A 16,973-nucleotide genomic window follows, 5' to 3' on the forward strand; every position below is an offset into this window, starting at 1 on the left:
CTGTTGAGGCAGCGCCTGCTCCCAGCAGCCCTGTCCCTGCCCCTCCTCGCTCCCGCGGGCGCTTTTCCCTCCCGGTGTTTGCAGCGTCGGAGCTCTCGGGTGTGAGGCCGCAGCTGCCCCCCCGGGTTTTCCCCCTCGAGCCGTGGCAGAAAGAAAGGTGGCCCTGGCCATGGCCCAAACCCTCCTGGGACTCTGTGAAAAGTCGTTTGGAGCTTTTCCTTCTGCCAAAGCCCGAGGGAGGTGCCAGCGGCTGGGCCCTGGCCCTGTTCCCACACTGTCCCCCCCGGCTTGGGAGCCCGGGGGGGCGTAAAGGCTCTGTGATGCCCTCGGGGTGAAGGAAGGTGAAGCGACCCCGAGGGACCCGGGGAGCTGTTTTCGTTGCGGTGGCCACAGCTGGAACCTGGGGAAGGCTCGTCCGTGCTGCGGCCTCTCGGCGCTGGAGCTGTGCGGGAGCAGCAGGCAAAGGGGGGCAGAGGGGCAGGATGGGGCTCCCTGCCCGGGGCCCGGCGCTGGCTCGGGGGGGCGCCCCCAGCGCGGTTTTCCGTGGCTTTTCCCTCGGTTTCCCGTCTGATTCGTGCCCCGGGCAGCAGCCGGGGGGTTCCGGGCAGCGGCTCCCGAGAGCAGCGTTTGCTGAGGGGCCGGGGGGCGTCAGCCCTTCCGCGCCGTCGGTGGGTGCTGGCGATCTGCCCCCGCGCTCTGCCTCTGCCCCGGCTCCTGCCGGCTGTCGCTGCCGCGGGGGCTCTGGCGGCTCTGCCGGCCCCGGGCTCACACTCCCCGCCCCGCACCGCCCGCGCAGGACTCGTGGCCTCCTACAAGCCGCAGCGATCGCCACATCCCGTGCGGCCGGGCCAGCCCGGGGCGGCTCTTGGCCTTGGGAACAGTCGAACCCTTTCCCGGGGAATGGCTCCGGGCTCGTGATGTCACTCACGTCTCCCAGGGGTGTGGCTGTGCCAGAGCTTCGCTCCGATTGGTGCTTCTTCCGTCAATATTCGATCTTGCGCGGTGATTGGCCTCAGCGCAGTGGGGGGGGCTGTTTATCTACAGACGCAGTCCGCCTGAGGTCTCCGCTCTGGGCCGACGCCCTTTTGGGTTCGGTTCGCGGTGCGGACCCGCGGGGTTCGTGCTGGGGCCGGGCCGCGGCTCCCGGAGGCGGCGTTTGTTCCCGCGAGTTCCCGCTGCTGCCGCGGGGGGAGCCGGGCCTGGAACAGCCTTTGTCAGCCAGATCGATCCCTTCGGGCGAGGGGCTGCTGGCGGCGAGGGAGGAGATTCCGCTTCTCAGCGTGCGCTCGGCCGAGACGAAGGGACCGGCTCCTGCTCCCAGGATGGGGCTGTGGCGGCAGCCCTGGATCCCCGGGACGGAGGGGTACCCCCCGGCCAGAGGAGCCAGAGGATCCCCAGAAAAGGACCCAGAGGAGACTCGGGGGTGAGTGCGGGGCCAGCCCGGTGTCCACGGGGAGGGGGCAGCGTCCCTGGGGCAGGGTCAGCCCCGAGGCCGGGGGCTGGCGAGCGGGAGGCTTTTGTCAGCTGCCTGGGAAGAGGCCAAAGGGCCGGAGGGAGCGGGGACAGGCGGGGGCTGCTCGCCCCGCGCGGGCCGGGACAAACGGCGTCAGCCCGGGCTGCCGGAACCGGGGGATTCTGCCGCCTCTCGGGGCTAAAACCGGCCCCTTTTGCCCCAAAAGGGCGGGGGGGCGGTGACCGACTCCTGTCGCTCTCCACGGGGTTTAGGTCACAAACCTCTTGCGCGTGGGCGGGGCAGAGCGCCGCACCGATTGGCTGTTCCCTTGGCCAGTCTTCGTTCTTGCGCGCTGATTGGCCGGAGGGCGGTAGGGGCGGGCTGTCACTAAGGAGCCGTTTTAAGTTTTTTCCACGTGTCCCGCTCCGCTGAGGCGCCGCCGTCATCTTTCCGTCGGGTACGTGCGGGACCCGCGGGGGTTGTGCCGGGGCTGGGCCGCTCGCTGCGGGCCGGGGGGGCTGTGCTGGGGGCAGCCGGGCGGGCTCTGGCTGCCCCTTTGCACCCCGGGCCCCCATTGCCCCCCTGGGCCCCCGTGGTGGTGGTGGGGCTGGGCAGGGGGATGCCCCCGGCCAGCGAGTGCCCTGGGGCTGTGGGCAGGGGCTGCAGGGGTGGGGAGGGCGCTGGCTGGGCTGGGGCCGAGGCCCGACCCTGAGCTCTCGAGGCTGCGTTTGTCCCCACAGGTGCCGCTGCTGCCCCGCGGCGGGCAGGGAGAGCCCAGGACTGGGCGTTATCCCCCCCCTGAGCCCGGGTGTCACCGCGGGGCCACGGCTGGTATTTTAAATCAAGTGTGACAGCGTTAGGAAACAGAAATTAACCTCCCTGTCTGTCCTGCTCTCTGCTGCCTCCATTTACAGTATCAGTATCTGCTGTGGGAAAACTGCCTGGGAAGCGCCTTTCCCAGCAGGATTGGTGCCTTTGGCGTAAGATCCTGCTCTTCGGAAGCAAAGAGATTCCGCTTCTCGGTGCGCCATGGGCCAAGGGGAAGGGAGCTGCTTCTGCTGCACTAATGAGGAGCTGGAGAAGACCCTGGGTCCGTGTGACGGAGGGGTAACCCCCACAGAGCTGCCTGGGGACCCCCAGGAAAGGACCCAGAGGAGACTCGGGGGTGAGTGCGGGGCCAGCCCGGTGTCCATGGGGAGGGGGCAGCGTCCCTGGGGCAGGGTCAGCCCCGAGGGTCCCTCGTGGCGGGGGTGTGAGGGTCCTGCCTGCGCCGGGCCAGCGCCGGCCTCACTGCCAGCGGCTTCTCCCTCCTCCAGGCAAGTGGCGCCCCCTCCACGGTGTGCGGGTCCCGGTGCTGCTGCTCGTGTTCCTCGTGGCTGTGACCGTGGCTTCGGCCGTGGCGGCTGCTGTGCTCTGGGGTAAGGAGGAGCTGCTGCCCGTGCCCCTGGGCGCAGAGCTGTGTGTGGCCGGAGCGCAGCCCCCGCGGGGCCGGGCTGGATGCGGCCCCTTCCCCTGGGGGCTGGGGCAGGCGTTGGGGTGCGAGGCCAAGGCTGGTGGGGGAGCGCGGGGCTGCCCCTTCCCTGCCCCCGGAGCCGTGGGCCCTGGTCCCCGCCGAGGGGAACCCTCTGACCTTCTGCCCTTCCCTCCCGGCAGCGAGACCTGGAGCGTGTCCGGCTCCGGTGCTGGCCTGTCCCCACGAGTGGGTCGGGCACCGCGGGGTCTGCTACTTCTTCTCGGCCGAGGAGGGGAGCTGGGAGCGGAGCCAGGAGCGGTGCTCGTCCCTCGGGGCCTCGCTGGCTGTGCCCAAGGAGCCGTGGGAGCTGGTGAGTGAGGGGCTGGGGGGCGCAGGGGGGTTCCGGGCTGGCGCTGGCGGGCGAGAGGCGCTTGTAGGGCCAGAGCTGGGGCTGTGCCGGGCCCTCGGCGGGAGGGACCCGGGGGGCGGCGTGGAGCCCAGGGCGCGTCTCCCCGTGCCGGGCTGGAGCCCGAGGAGCGGAGCAGAGCTGCGGCAGAGCAGGCCCGAGGCTCCTGCCCCGGCTCCTCACCGGCGCCTTCTCTCTTGCCCTTCTCTCAGGACTTTCTCTGGCGCCTCAAGGACAACATCGATTACTGGGTTGGGCTGCGCAGACGGGGCCGGCAGCTGGAGGGGGTGGACGGCAGCAGCTTCACCGAGACGTGAGTCCTGTCGGGGCCGAGGCTGCGCGGGGACCGTCCCGCGGTGGATGGGCAGGGCCTGGGGCCGCGGCTGCTGGGCCTGTCCCTCGCGGGCAGCGCTTGTGCCCTCCGGCTGCCGGAGGGGCCGGGGGAAACCAGTCACCTGAGGGGGCCGGGCGCCTCTTTCCGTCTTGCTGCAGGTTCCCGGTGCTGGGCAACGACCCGTGTGTGTATCTGAACGATAAAGCTGTTGTGAGTGCGAGCTGCTCCCAGGCACGGCCGTATCTCTGCAGCAAGCCCGCAGCTCCGCAGTGACCAGCGGTGGCCAAAGGCCCTTCTCTTGGCTGCTGAAATCTTACTGGATACACCCCACTGTGGGATCTGCACTGAGTCTGGTTTTTACTGTATTTTATCTTTAATACTTATATTATACTCTGTAATTTCCCAAGTGTGCCCCTTGTGTTCCGGGCGGCGCCTGCTCACGGCAGCCCCGTCCCTGCCCCTCCCCGGGGCCCCCCCAACCCTTGTCCCCCTCAGGAAGGTGCTGCAGGAGCCCCCGCAGCCGCCGGCCGCAGCCCTGGGCCTTGGGGACGGACCCCACCAGGATGGGGGTGACCGAACCTCGCCGTGTCCCCTGTGAGCGCGGTGCCTGGGCGGGACGGCCCCTCCCAGTGCTCCCAGTCCATCTGTCCTGGGGCATCCCAGTCAGGGGTTCAGGTGGCAGCGGGGAGGGGGGAGGAGCGTGTCGGGGCAGCGCTACCTCGCTTCTTATTTGGCTTTTTCTTCCGGAGCTGGGCCAACGCTTGTCTGGAGGCACTTGCCACGGGGAGAGGCTCTTCCCTTCTTTCTTTTCTCCTCATTTTTTTTCTAATTTCTCTCAAATTCTTCTCTTTCCCTTTGCTTAGTGCTCACTCTGCTGCATCTCCACCTTTGCCTCTGCTGCCGGTGATGATCCAGCTGGGAGAGCTCTTATCGCCCGCACTAGGCACAGCCTAGGGTGAGTGAAGGGTGCCAACTCCAGGAGCACGCTCCCCTTTCTGACGTCCTTTTTTTTGTTTTGTTTTTTTTCCATGGAGGGAGCTCACGGGTTTTCCGGTTAGAGTTTCCTGTTTTTGTCTTGCTAACCACTGCCCTTCCCCTCCAAGACAAAATTTCGCCAGTGAGACCTCAAAGAGATTTAAAAACAGCCAGAGTGCCTTTGAGCGACCTTTGTTTGCAGCACGACGTGGGGAGGAAGGAGATGGGGGGGTCAGGTGGGGGCTGTTGCGGAGAAAGGGTCCGCGCTGGGCTGCGGTGAGCCCGCTGACGGCTGCCAGAGGTGGCTATCGCCCAGCTGCCTGCACTGGCCACACCAAACCTCGTGTTTTCCTCCTCCTTGACTCTTGTTCTGCCTCTACACATCATGGGCTCCCTGCCAGTATTTCCTGGGGTGCAGCCTGAACTGGAATCAGTGGGTTAAACTGGTCTGTAGAGCTGAGCATCTGGCCTCTCCACCCTGCTCAGTTCCTTCCTGCTTGCCCGGGCTGTGGAGAGGAGGAATCCTCTCAGCATTGTGCTTTTTGTCACCACAAAATTAAAAAGTTTAACAGAATGTGGTTGCAGGCGTCACATTTGCTGCTCCGTTTCTTATTTTTTTTTGTCACTTGGCCTCTGGGCGGTCGGACCAGTTGCAGAAAAGTATCGCTGAACCCTTAAAGCAAAGGGTTTGATGTTTGGCAAAGCTCCTCCTGCCTTTGGTTTTCCCAAAGAAAATTAAAAAAAAAAAAAAAAAATTTCCTGGGGTTTTCCCTCCCAGCTTTTGGGGGGGAGGTTGGGAACGGCGAGCAGAGCCTGAGGGTCCCGTCGTCCCCTCCGCGTGCTTCTGGGGAGTCTCCAGAGAAACCACTTCAAAATGGGGCTAAATACCTCGGGTTTGGATGCTTTGGTAGGTCTGGGAGCATCTGACTCCTCTTGTGACGATCTGGGGTTTGTCTTTGTGGGGTGGGAAGATGCTGGTGTGGGGGTTTCTCAGCCTGGGCACGGGGGAAAAAAAAAAAAAGAGGAATTTTTCCAAAGAAACAAGGAAAAAAGGTCCCCTCTTGCGGCGGGCGGAGGAAGCAAGCAGCCGATTCAATGTGAATGACAGAGCAAGCTTCAGCTTTATTGACAGAAATCACACTTATATAAGCACCCCCCAATAACCATGCACACCACTCACACATCTATTGAATACGTGTAACGGGCTACATTATAATGTCCCAGCCCCTTGTGGCATCTCAGACATGTCACAACATCCTCCCTCTCCTGGCCTGCCTCCTTTTCCAAGGTTGTTTTTACCATCAAGGCCGTTGTGTGCCTCAGTTTCTCTCTTTGTTAACATAACAGTCCTTTGTTAGCGTAACTGTACCCTGGGTTGTTTCCTCAGTTTACCTCAGGTGGCTGCAGTCAGCTCCTGCACAGACCCACGGCCTTGCTCTCTGCAAGCCGTTCTCCAACACCCTCACCTATTTATAGCTGTAGTCTCTCCATTTTTTGGGGTGTTTTTTTCTTTTCTCCCCTTCCTGCTCGTTATTTAGTTGAGTTTTCTCTTTCCAAAGGCAGAAGCTGACTCTCTCTTGGAAGTGATGTGAAAATAAGGAATGAATTAAAACCAGAGCGGGTTTGGTTTTGGGTTTTTTTTTTTTTGGCTGTGGGTACGTTTTTTATCATTTCCCCTCGCAGGGCTCATTTCTAAAACTTCTGTTTTGGAGCCATTTTTGGCACCGGCTGGCTCAGCGGAACGACCACGTGCTTCAAATCTGGGCTGGAAAAGTAAAAAAAAAAAGTGGGATTACAGAAAAATCAGTAACAGGGAGTAGGGTTGGGTGGGGAGAAGCCGTGCTTGAGGCTGGAAAACACCTTTCAAGTCGCTAATAGGTGGAAAAAAAAAAACCAGGTGGAAAGGATCTGGTTTTCTTCAATTTCACAAAAGTCATGATTTTTAACGATCCTACTAGGAATATTCCGGGAGATTGCGGAGTCGTTCTTGTGACACCACTTTAATTTTTTCTTGCAAAAGAACCAGTTGGGACGGTGGGGAGCGATGTCTGGAGCCGCCTGTTTGCAGAAGCGCGTTTTTGGGGGGTTGATTTGAGCTTTTTTTTCCTTCTTACAAACGGCTCGTTCGGGAGATTTCGTGCGGCGCCTTTGAAGAAGACGACTCGACCTTGACTGGAAAAAGGCTTCTCGATGCTCTCAGGTGTTACTTCCCTTGATGCAAACTCATTTTCCCTGGTTTAATTCAGCAGAAGCGACACGAAGTTTCGTTTTTAGGCCGGTCAGTGCCTCAAACACCTTTTTTTTTTTTTTTTTTTGTCTTTCAGCCTCGAGGTCTCAGAGGCTCACGCTTCTCCTTGCAGACCTCTCGCTTGGAGAGAAGAGATTGCAAAACTTCCAGAAAAAAACCCCGGATTTCCTCACAGCTGGTTTGTGGTTGGAGCGAGGGGATGGCCGGGGTTCCTCTCACCAATCCCGCGATGTCTGGGGAAATTGTTTATGCAGACTTGGGCATCAGGGCTGGGAAACGCTGCAGGGAACAGCGTCTGCTGCCTCAGCCTGGTGGTAAGCAGTGTCCTTTTGGGGGGAGTTTTATTATTTTTATATTTTTTTTTAATTTTTATTTTTTGGGGGGGAGGCTCCCACCCTCCCCGTGGTGCAGGGAGGGGAAGAGGCCAAGGCTGCGGTGGGCTCATAAAGGATTCTGCGGGTGGTTTGGGATCCCTTTGTCACAAGAGCAGGAGGGTTTCTTTGAAACGGGGGGGCCCCGTTATAATTAAACACGATTCCCCCAGCGTGAAAACGGGAGTGGGCTGACGTGAACGCTCGTTGCCGGGGGGTTAATTAACTTTTCTACCTGCGGCTGCTCTTGGGGATGGTGTTGCCCCCCGGCTTCCACCTCCCTCATCCTTCCTTCTGCCGCTGCTTCAGCTGCAGCCCCGCCAGCATCAAGCCTCGCTTTTTTTTTTTTTTTTTTTTTTTTTTTACTGATTATTTTTAAGCCCTACGTGCCCCCTTCGGAGGTGCTGAGCTCTGAAAACTCCCAAACTCGTGGGGCAGGACTCGGCCACCGCACCGAGCGCGTTCGCTGGGGCTGGTTCTTAAGGGCCCGTCCTTGTGCTGGTGTGGCGGAAGGAGAGATCGCCTCGCAGGCAGCCAGCAAAAGCTCCAAATCTGCCCGAATTCAGCTGGTTTTGGGATGCTTGAGGGCAGCTGGTGTCTTCAAAAAGCCCAGTCCAGACCCTGGTGTGTCCTCGCCGTGCTTGTAGCGGGGGGGGGATTCACGTGGGTGCGTTGCTTTGTGTCCTTTACCTGCTGGTTCTGGGGTTGGGTTTTAGCTTATGAAAAAAAAATTTAAAGAAAAAAAACAAAACAAAACAAAACAGGGAAAGGTTGAATTCCTGCTCTGTCCCCCTCATTTCGCAAGAATTTAGGGTTTCCACCAAACATCCCCCTTTTTGAGCTCCGAGCGGGCAAACGCGCTTTCTGGGGACGTTTAGGGTGGATTCGGGGGGGAGTTTTGTTGATCCGGGCTCAGCAGCTTGGCCCCGGGCACATCTCCCCTCCCGGCCCCCCCGTAACCTCGATGGAACCCCTCGGTTTTCTGACGACACCCGGGAAATTCCCGATCCCGGGTCAAACCCACCCGAGCGACTTTTCCGCGGCGCCGGCGGGATGGGGAGGAGGGCGGCCGCGGCGAAACAACCCCCAGCAGCAGCAGCAGCAGCACCCCGAAGGGCTTTTTGGGGAGAAAAGCGCCCGAATCGGTGCTGTGGATCCTCCTGGGGGTGTTTTTTCTCCGAACGACTCTTCCCCCCCAGCAGCAGCAGCGGGCTGTCCCCAGTGGCACCGACCCGCGCTCTGGGCCGGCTGGACCGGGACCCTCCTCCTCGGAGTGGCCGTGGGCTACTTGGGTGAGTGGCCGCGCTGGCCGGCGCGGGGGCAACCAAAGGGCACCCCAAAGAGCAGGGGGGGGTCCCCGGTTTTTTCCCAGGGGCTGGTGTCGGGGGCAAATCTCTTTGTGATCTGCGCTGGCGGGCGCCCGTCGGGGCGGGGCGTGGGGAGGGGGGTTTGGGGCAGAATTTGGGAGCCGGGGGCAGGAGGAACCTGCGAACCGCTGGCAACTGCTCAGCCGTGGCCGGCTCAGGATTTGACACCCCCCCGTAGCCAAAACGCACCTCGTGCCCGGTGCGACCGTGCCGGTGGCATCCGAGGCCCCCCCAGAGCGCGCCGAGGAGGCGGGAGGGAGACTCAGCCCTGCGGGGGGTGTCGGGGGGAGAATCCTGCCCCCAGAGTGGGGCAGAGGCAGCGGATCTGGTGCTCGGGGCTGGATTTGCCCCCCCCGGGGGTGGATGTGCCGAGCTTGTGGCCCAGGGGTGCGGAGGGGGGGGCAGCGAAGGGCCGGGGCTGGCGCGTCCCCGAGCCCCGTGTCCTGCCGGGGGCGAGAGCCGGGGCGCGGGGGCTTCGAAGGGCCCCGCTGTGCCCGTCGGGGGGGGCACGGAGCCCCTCACCCCGGCGTCGGGCCCCCCCCGGGCCGCGCAGGGGGAGCGGAGGGGCGGGAGGCGACTCCCCAGCGGGCAGGGGCTGTTGGCGGCCGCCGGAGCGCGGGGGCCGGTGCCGGGGGGGCCACATCCTGTCGTCGGTGCGAAGCAGCAGCGGGGCGGGGGGGGGAGCGTGGGCAGGGGGGGGACCTTGTGCCCCCAAAAGAAGATCTTGGGCTGGGAGTCTGCTCCGGGCTGGGGAGCCTGAGGTTTGGGGTCTCCTCGGGGCTGGGCACCCCGGGAGCCGGGCTCTGCTCTGGGGTTGGGGACCCCGAGGCCGATCCTGCCCCCCCCCAGCCCCACCCTGAGCTGCTCAGCGCAAGGCTCGGGGGGAGCTGAGGGGACGGGCAGGCGGGGGGGGGCTCTGAGCCTCGCCGGGGGCCGGGGGCCGGCCCAGCCGCTGCCCCCCAGCCCGCGGGGCCCTGCACGGGCACATCTGGGGGGGCGTCGTGCCCGGGGGGAGCCCTTTCCCCCCCCCCACTGCCCCGTGCCCCCCTGGCAGCTCTGCACCAGCAGCCGGAGGACTCGGGGAGCTGCAGACACGAGAGCGGGGCCGTGGGAGATGGCAACACCCCGGAGAGGATCTGCTGGGAGCTGAGGGAACGCCTCTGCCCGCCCGGGCTGCGAGGTAACGGCCGCGAGGCGCCGCCGCACCGGCGGGTTCCCCCCCCCTAAAAAAAAAATATTAAAAAAGAAAATAATTAGGACCCCCCCTCCCAAAGCGGAGAAGCTCACGGAGCTCGGGGCGTCCCCGGGGAGCGAAGGGGACTCGGACCCTTGTCCTGCCTCGGGGGTGGGGGCTGAGGTGCCTTCGGGGGGGGCTGCACTTGTCTTTCAGAGGGCGGGGGGTGCCGGTTCTGCCCCCCCCGCTGGACGCCCTACGGGACCAAATGCCTCTGGGTGAGCGACGGGCAGAAAAACTGGAACCAGAGCCGGGAGGACTGCGCGACTCGGGGCGCCGAGCTGCTGGTGCCGGGGGGCTTCGAGGAGCTGGTGAAGGGACCGATGGCATCGGGGGGGGCACTGGGGGCGCCCGGGGAAGGGCTGAGGTTGGAGGGGGGGGGACTGGGGGTGCCCGGGGAAGGGCTGAGGTTGGAGGGGGGGGACTGGGGGCGCCCGGGGAAGGGCTGAGGCCGCGGGGGGGGCACTGGGGGCGCCCGGGGAAGGGCTGAGGCTGTGCAGGGGGAGCCCCCACCCCCGCCGTGCCGGTGCGGGGCCGGGCTGGAGCCTGTTTTGGGGTGACACCCCCTGCCCTCTCGCCTCCCCCCCCCGTAGGATTTCCTCAACCAAACCCTCCAGAAACCCACCACCTACTTCTGGATCGGCCTCTCCGCCCCCCCCGCCGGGCAGGGCTGGACCTGGCTGAACGGCTCCCGCCTGGCCCCGGACAGGTGAGCGCTCTGGGGGGGGACAGGGGTGTCGGGGGCACCTCCAGGGCCCCCCGTGCTGTGACACTGGCTCCCTCCTGCCCCCCCCAGGTTCTTACCGAGCCCTGAGGATCAATCTGCAAGGTGTGGGGCGCTGAGGGGGGGCAGGATCGGTTCCGGGACCTGCGGCTCAGTATTGAGGTGGATCTGCCAAAAAGAAGCCCCCCAGCTCTGAGCTGGCCCGGGGGCAGGTCAGGATCGGACCCGGCGCGAATCCAGAACCCGGGGCTGATGCTTTTGGCCACGAACCCACCCGCACAAATGAATTAATAACCCGGGCCGGGCTCATTCGTGTGATTTTCTTTGAAAAAAAAAAATAAAATTATTTTTAAAATAAATTTATTAACGGGGCCGGGCTGGAAGGAGCATCCCGAGGCGCCTGGTCCCTCCTTGCTCCCCCTTCCCCATCCCAACCCGCTGCCCCTGCCAGCCTTGCCCCCCCCCTCCTCTCCCTGCTCCCTTCACTCTTCCTCCAGGCCCATCCTCATCCTCGGGTGGTGTTTTTGCCCCCCCGTACGTGGCAAAATTCCCCCCCCCAGGGAGGGTGGCGGGAAGGGAGCGTCGTGCGCTCGAGGCGACGGCGCTGGCAGGAGGGAGCGCAGCCGGGAGAGCCTGAAGCTTCCAAACCCGCCCAAAACAACCCAAAAAAAAGGTGGGGAGGGAACTCAAAAAAATCCCCCAAGCGAGGGAACTTCCTCCAAACGCGCAGCCCAAACCTCCGGATTTTTGCGGAGCGGAGCTGGGGGACGGGGGGGCCCTCGGGGCCGGCCGCGAGTCGAAGCCGCAGGTGCCACATCGGGGCGATGGGGAAGAGATAAGAACTTCTCCCTCTAGAAGAAAAACCTCCAAAAAAACAAAAAAGTTGCCTCGGTTCGGAGCAAACCGCAAAGCTCGCTTGGGTATGAAAACAGCCAGAACTGGGCTGGACTGGGAGCACTGGGAAGGGGCCGTGAGCAGCAGCCGCGTCGTCGCTGCCCTCGCCGGGAGGTTTTGTGGTTTTGTTTTTTTTGTTTTTTTTTTTTTTTTTTTTGTCACCCACCTTGAGCTTGTCCTGGGCACCCCCAGAACATTCTGGAAGTAGGATCAGGATTAGGGGGGGGGTTTCCTGAGAGCCCCCGGACGTGGTTTTGCACGAGCAAACACACCCCTGGGCAGCCACACGCGTGTCCCCGAGGTGCCACCCGGGAGCTGGGGGGGGGGGGGGGCAAACCCCACCATTTCCCCCCAGTACAAACTGTTTCCACTGTTGGTTTTTAACCAGTCTGGGAGCTGGGAGGAAGATGAGCGCCGTGCAAATGAGTGAATTTGTACCAGTGAGTCACCCAGCGCAGGAGTTGCCTCGTATCGCGCTTTTTTTTTTTTTTTTTTTTTTTTTTTTTTTTTTCTCTCCCCCCATCGGTTACCGAAGAGCAATTCAAAACTGGTTGGGTTGTGAGGGTTACGGAGTTTGTTTATATTTTCCCCAATTCCTCCTTTTCTCCCCTTAACGTCACTTTTTTCCCCAATTCCTCCTTTTCTCCCCCTTATCACTTTTTTTCCCCCAATTCCTCCTTTTCTCTCCCTTAACGTCACTTTTTTCCCCAATTCCTCCTTTTCTCCCCCTTATCACTTTTTTCCCCTAATTCCTCCTTTTCTCTCCCTTAACGTCACTTTTTTCCCCCAATTCCTCCTTTTCTCCCCCTTATCACTTTTTTCCCCTAATTCCTCCTTTTCTTCCCCTCAATGTCACTTTTTTTTCCCCAATTCCTCCTTTTCTTCCCCTTATCACTTTTTTTTTCCCCAATTCCTCCTTTTCTCCCCCTTATCACTTTTTTTTTCCCAATTCCTCCTTTTCTCCCCCTTATCACTTTTTTTCCCCCAATTCCTCCTTTTCTCCCCCTTATCACTTTTTTTTCCCCAATTCCTCCTTTTCTTCCCCTTAATGTCACTTTTTTTCCCAATTCCTCCTTTTCTCCCCTTAACGTTACTTTTTTTTCCCCAATTCCTCCTTTTCTCCCCTCAATGTCACTTTTTCTTCCCCAATTCCTCCTTTTCTCCCCTTAACGTCACTTTTTTTTCCCCCAATTCCTCCTTTTCTCCCCCTTAACGTCACTTTTCCATTTCCCCACCTATTTTTCTTCCCCTTATTGTGACTTTTACACTTTTCCCATCTCCTTTTCTTCCTCTTAACGTGACATTTTCCCCACCCTCCACCTTTTCCTCTTAACGTAACTTCCCAACACTCTTTTTCTTGAGCTATATTGCTGAAAACCACAACAAAACCCATTTTCGGACAACATTTAACCATCGATGCTTGAGGCTACGCTACTCTCGGATCTCCAGCCTGCTCCTTCCTGCCAGTTTCTCCCTAATTATGACGACGAGGAGGAAAAAATCAGCATCACCCTCTGCCCGTGGAGCCCGGGCTGCATCGCTCAGCTGCGATAAATGAAAATTCATTCGCTTTCGGGTCTGGAAAAGGACCCGAGCTCCGGCTGGGGAGGTGGGAAATATTTTTTTATAGGTAAATCCGAGGGGATTTGTCACCGCGGGGAAGGTGCCGACCGTGAGCATCCCCTGGGGAGGGTGGTTTGGAGCTGATGCTCACCCTCCGCTGGGTTGGTTTTGCTCCGTGGAATTTACGCAAGAGGCTGGTTTAACCTAAAAAAAAAAAATAATAAAAAAAAAAAAAAGTGGGTGGGTGCGAGTCGCTTGAAGACGGCGCAAAAAAAAAAAAAAAAAAGCTGCGAGAGAGGAGATTTGGAGGCGGGGAGATGCGTCTGCCTTCATCTCCCTCTTCTGGCACCGAGCAAAGGCGGGAGCAGCCCCCACCTTCCCGCTGCGGGGGTAATTATTTCAATAATTTAATTATCTCCGCGCTGTTTGGATGGGGTTGGGTGTAGAGCACTTTTTTTTGTGTGTTTTTTTTTTTTTTTTTTAACTTTTCATCTGGCCGCTGCTCTGAGAACCACCCTGAAGCTCTGCCCTCACTGATTCCTTCTATTTATTTTATATTTTTAAAAATTTTAATTCTTTTTAATTTAAAAAAAAAAAAAAATCTAAAAAAACCTGCGGAAATCCCCATTTTATTTCTGTTGCGGAATGAAGAACCAGGCTGGAATCTCAAAGAAACCCGGGCAGAAAAATTGGAGAATTTTCAACCCGCCTCCACCCAGCGTGGGTTGAAAAAGCTTCGAGCTGGTCAGCGACGGGGCTGGAAGAGCTGAAATTGTTGAAATTGTTGAAATTTCAAATATTTACACCCCGCCTTGGCCCGAACGGTGAGTTACGGGGCACGAATCGGGGTGAAAATCCGGAGGAAAAGGGGTAGGAGCGCGTCGTGCGGTTTGGGTCGGGGTGAGGGAGGTCTGGGCTTGAGTTTTTAATTTTGAATTCCAGCGATTTTTTTTTTTTTAAATTTTTTTTTTTTTTGGGGGTCAAATCCAAGGGAATGGGGGAATTTTGGGTTTGGGAATTTTGGATGATGACGTGCCGGGTTCGTTTTGTTGCTTCTGTGTGAAGCTCACGCCTTGATCTGGTCTCAACCCCTCGGCGGGACACGTCTGCAGGTCGCTCGGGAGCAGAAAACGGAGCAAAAAAAAAAAAAATTAAAAAAATTAAAAAAAAAATTATTATCGGGGGCGGTGGCGTCGCCACTTGCTCCTGCTGCGCCCCCAAAACATCCCGTCTGCTTGGGGAGGGGCTTGGTCAACACTGGTTTGTGCTGATTTTTCCAGTTTGGATTTTTTTTTTTAGACGAAAGGTGGATTTTTCTGGTTTTTTTTCAGCCAAAACATGCTTTTTTTTTTTTTTTTACTGTTTGTTCTTTTTTTTTTTCAGCCAAAAAGTGGATTTTTTTAATGTGTCTTTTAGCCAAGAGGTGGATGCTTTGTCTTTTTAGCCCAAAGGTGGATTTTTCTGGGGTTTTTTCAGCCAAAAGGTGGCGCTTTTTCTGTGGGTTTTCTTTAGCCAAAAAGTGCTTTTTCTGTGTGGGTTTTTTTCAGCCAAAAAGTGCTTTTTCTGTGTGGGTTTTTTTCAGCCAAAAAGTGATTTTTCTGTGTTTTTTTCAGCCAAAAAGTGCTTTTTCTGTGTGTGTTTTTCAGCCAAAAAGTGCTTTTTTCTGTGTTTTTTTTCAGCCAAAAAGTGCTTTTTTCTGTGTGTTTTTTTTCAGCCAAAAAGTGCTTTTTCTGTGTGTTTTTCAGCCAAAAAGTGCATTTTTCTGTGCTGTTTTTCCCAGCCAAAAAGTGCTTTTTTCTGTGTTTTTTTTCAGCCAAAAAGTGCATTTTTCTGTGTGTGTTTTTCAGCCAAAAAGTGCTTTTTCTGTGTGTGTTTTTCAGCCAAAAAGTGCTTTTTCTGTGTGTGTTTTTCAGCCAAAAAGTGCTTTTTTCTGTGTGTGTTTTTCAGCCAAAAAGTGCTTTTTCTGTGTGTTTTTTTTCAGCCAAAAAGTGCTTTTTCTGTGTGTTTTTTTTCAGCCAAAAAGTGCATTTTTCTGTGCTGTTTTTCCCAGCCAAAAAGTGCTTTTTTCTGTGTGTTTTTTTTCAGCCAAAAAGTGCTTTTTCTGTGGGGTGTTTTTTCAGCCAAAAAGTGTTTTTTTCTGTGTTTTTTTTCAGCCAAAACCTGCTTTTTTCTGTGCTGTTTTTTCAGCCAAAAAGTGCTTTTTTCTGTGTGTTTTTCAGCCAAAAAGTGCTTTTTTCTGTGTGTTTTTCAGCCAAAACCTGCTTTTTCTGTGCTGTTTTTTCAGCCAAAAAGTGCTTTTTTCTGTGTGTTTTTCAGCCAAAAAGTGCTTTTTTCTGTGGTTTTTTTTTTTTCAGCCAAAAAGTGCTTTTTTCTGTGTGTGTTTTTCAGCCAAAAAGTGCTTTTTCTGTGCTGTTTTTTCAGCCCAAAAGTGCTTTTTCTGTGGTTTTTTTTTTTTTTTCAGCCAAAAAGTGCTTTTTTCTGTGTGGGTTTTTTTCAGCCAAAAAGTGCTTTTTCTGTGGTGTTTTTTCAGCCAAAAAGTGCTTTTTCTGTGGGGTGTTTTTTCAGCCAAAAAGTGTTTTTTTCTGTGTTTTTTTTCAGCCAAAACCTGCTTTTTCTGTGGGTTTTCTTTAGCCAAAAAGTGCATTTTTCTGTGCTGTTTTTCCATCCAAAAAGTGCTTTTTCTAGTTTTTTTTTTTTCCACCGAGGCTGCGTATTTCTGACTTTTCACGCAGTTTTGCCGGGCGTTGTCCCCCCACGAGGGAGACACCCCCCACAAAAACCTCTTTGATTCCCACTTGCCCTTTCCAGACATTTCTTCCCCACGTTCCCCCCCCCGCAAGGCCATGAACAATATTTCCCTGTTTCGATGCTGAGTTCGAGACACAAAACTCCTTTTTTTTTTTTATTTTCTGATTTTTATTTTTATTTTTAATAATTTTAATAATTAATAAATTTTATATTTATTTTTAATTATTTTTTAAAATTTTTTTTTCCCCACTTGGTTGCTTTTCTCCTCCCTCCATCACCCTGTTTTAATCCAAAACGCCGCCGCTCCGGGCGGGGAATAATTCGATGTTGAGGACGGTGACAAAACGCCGCGTCCGTTGAACCCTCTTCAAAAATCGAGTGTTTGGAGAGAAAAAAAAATTTAAAAAAATTTAAAAACCCCCCCAATATTCGCTGCGGACTGAGGCGGATCCATGGGGCAGGTGGTTAATTGTGTTAATTGTGCTCCTAAACGAACGCAGCAGCTGCACGACTGATTATATTTCTCAATTTTATATTTTTTTTTTTTTAAAAAAATATATTTTATATATATTTTTTATTTTTTAAATTTTATATATTTTTTTTTTTTTAAAAAAATAGCTTTTTGTTAGTGAGACGAACCGGTTGGTACCAGCGCCCGCAGCGTGTTTCCATTGATACGTTGAGTTTTTAATTTTATTTTTCTTTTTTTTCTCCTGATAAATGCGGTTGTTCTGCTTGTAGCTGCTGCAGAACTGTGGGTTTTTTATTTCATTTTATTATTTTATTTTTTATTATTTTTTATTAATTATTTTATTTTAATAATTTTAATAATTTATTAATTATTTATTTTTTATTTTAATTTTAATTTTTTTTTTTTTTTAATTTATTTTCCTCTCTGAAGGGGTGACGTGAATCTATTAAATATTTTGCCCCGGGAAGAAAAAGTCAAAAACCTCAAAAAGAATTTTACCAAAACCACGTGGCTGTGGGAGGTTTTTTTTGTTGTTGTTTTTTTTTTTTTTTTTTTTTTCCAAACCAAAAATTCAGAGCGAGGAAAACCTCGAGGAGAAAGAAACTCCGCGATGAACCGCCCTGAGGTTCTGAGTGAGGATTCTGAGCTTTTGGGCTTTTTTTTTTTTTTATTTTATTTTAGCGATTTTTAAATTTTTTTTTTATTTTTTATTTATTTTTTTTTTTTTAAAT

General features: G+C 55.8%; 4 protein-coding genes across 11 annotated transcripts in view; 3 read left to right on the forward strand and 1 right to left on the reverse strand.

Annotated features, from left to right (window-relative positions):
• LOC141972579 (uncharacterized) overlaps window positions 1-16,973 on the reverse strand; it is a 710,276-nt gene that overhangs the window by 384,661 nt on the left and 308,642 nt on the right. The gene's annotated exons all lie outside the window — the stretch shown is intronic.
• Window positions 1-16,973, forward strand: part of LOC141972595 (uncharacterized) — a 366,186-nt gene that overhangs the window by 46,545 nt on the left and 302,668 nt on the right. The gene's annotated exons all lie outside the window — the stretch shown is intronic.
• Window positions 1,083-5,195, forward strand: LOC141972644 (C-type lectin domain family 2 member B-like). 2 transcript variants are annotated; one of them, XM_074930582.1, is made up of 6 exons: window positions 1,083-1,423; window positions 2,368-2,618; window positions 2,770-2,871; window positions 3,107-3,276; window positions 3,525-3,625; window positions 3,805-5,195. In XM_074930582.1, exons 2-6 carry the CDS (start codon window positions 2,483-2,485, stop codon window positions 3,917-3,919), a joined length of 624 nt encoding a protein of 207 aa, XP_074786683.1. In that variant the 5' UTR covers window positions 1,083-1,423; window positions 2,368-2,482; the 3' UTR covers window positions 3,920-5,195. The 2 variants fall into 2 exon arrangements, with proteins under 2 accessions (XP_074786683.1, XP_074786684.1); XM_074930583.1 differs by lacking the exon at window positions 1,083-1,423 and adding an exon at window positions 1,805-1,910 and having other exon boundaries at window positions 3,805-4,052.
• On the forward strand, window positions 6,679-11,031 carry LOC141972627 (killer cell lectin-like receptor subfamily B member 1B allele B). 7 transcript variants are annotated; one of them, XM_074930554.1, is made up of 7 exons: window positions 6,685-6,821; window positions 6,946-7,183; window positions 8,440-8,532; window positions 9,662-9,787; window positions 9,998-10,152; window positions 10,435-10,550; window positions 10,638-10,914. In XM_074930554.1, exons 2-7 carry the CDS (start codon window positions 7,069-7,071, stop codon window positions 10,759-10,761), a joined length of 729 nt encoding a protein of 242 aa, XP_074786655.1. In that variant the 5' UTR covers window positions 6,685-6,821; window positions 6,946-7,068; the 3' UTR covers window positions 10,762-10,914. The 7 variants fall into 7 exon arrangements, with proteins under 7 accessions (XP_074786660.1, XP_074786659.1, XP_074786655.1 ...); XM_074930556.1 differs by having other exon boundaries at window positions 8,443-8,532; XM_074930559.1 differs by lacking the exon at window positions 9,662-9,787 and having other exon boundaries at window positions 6,679-6,821; window positions 8,443-8,532; window positions 10,638-10,924.

Source organism: Athene noctua, chromosome 34 (assembly GCF_965140245.1).
Source record: "Athene noctua chromosome 34, bAthNoc1.hap1.1, whole genome shotgun sequence".
Classification (NCBI taxonomy): Eukaryota; Metazoa; Chordata; class Aves; order Strigiformes; family Strigidae; genus Athene; species Athene noctua.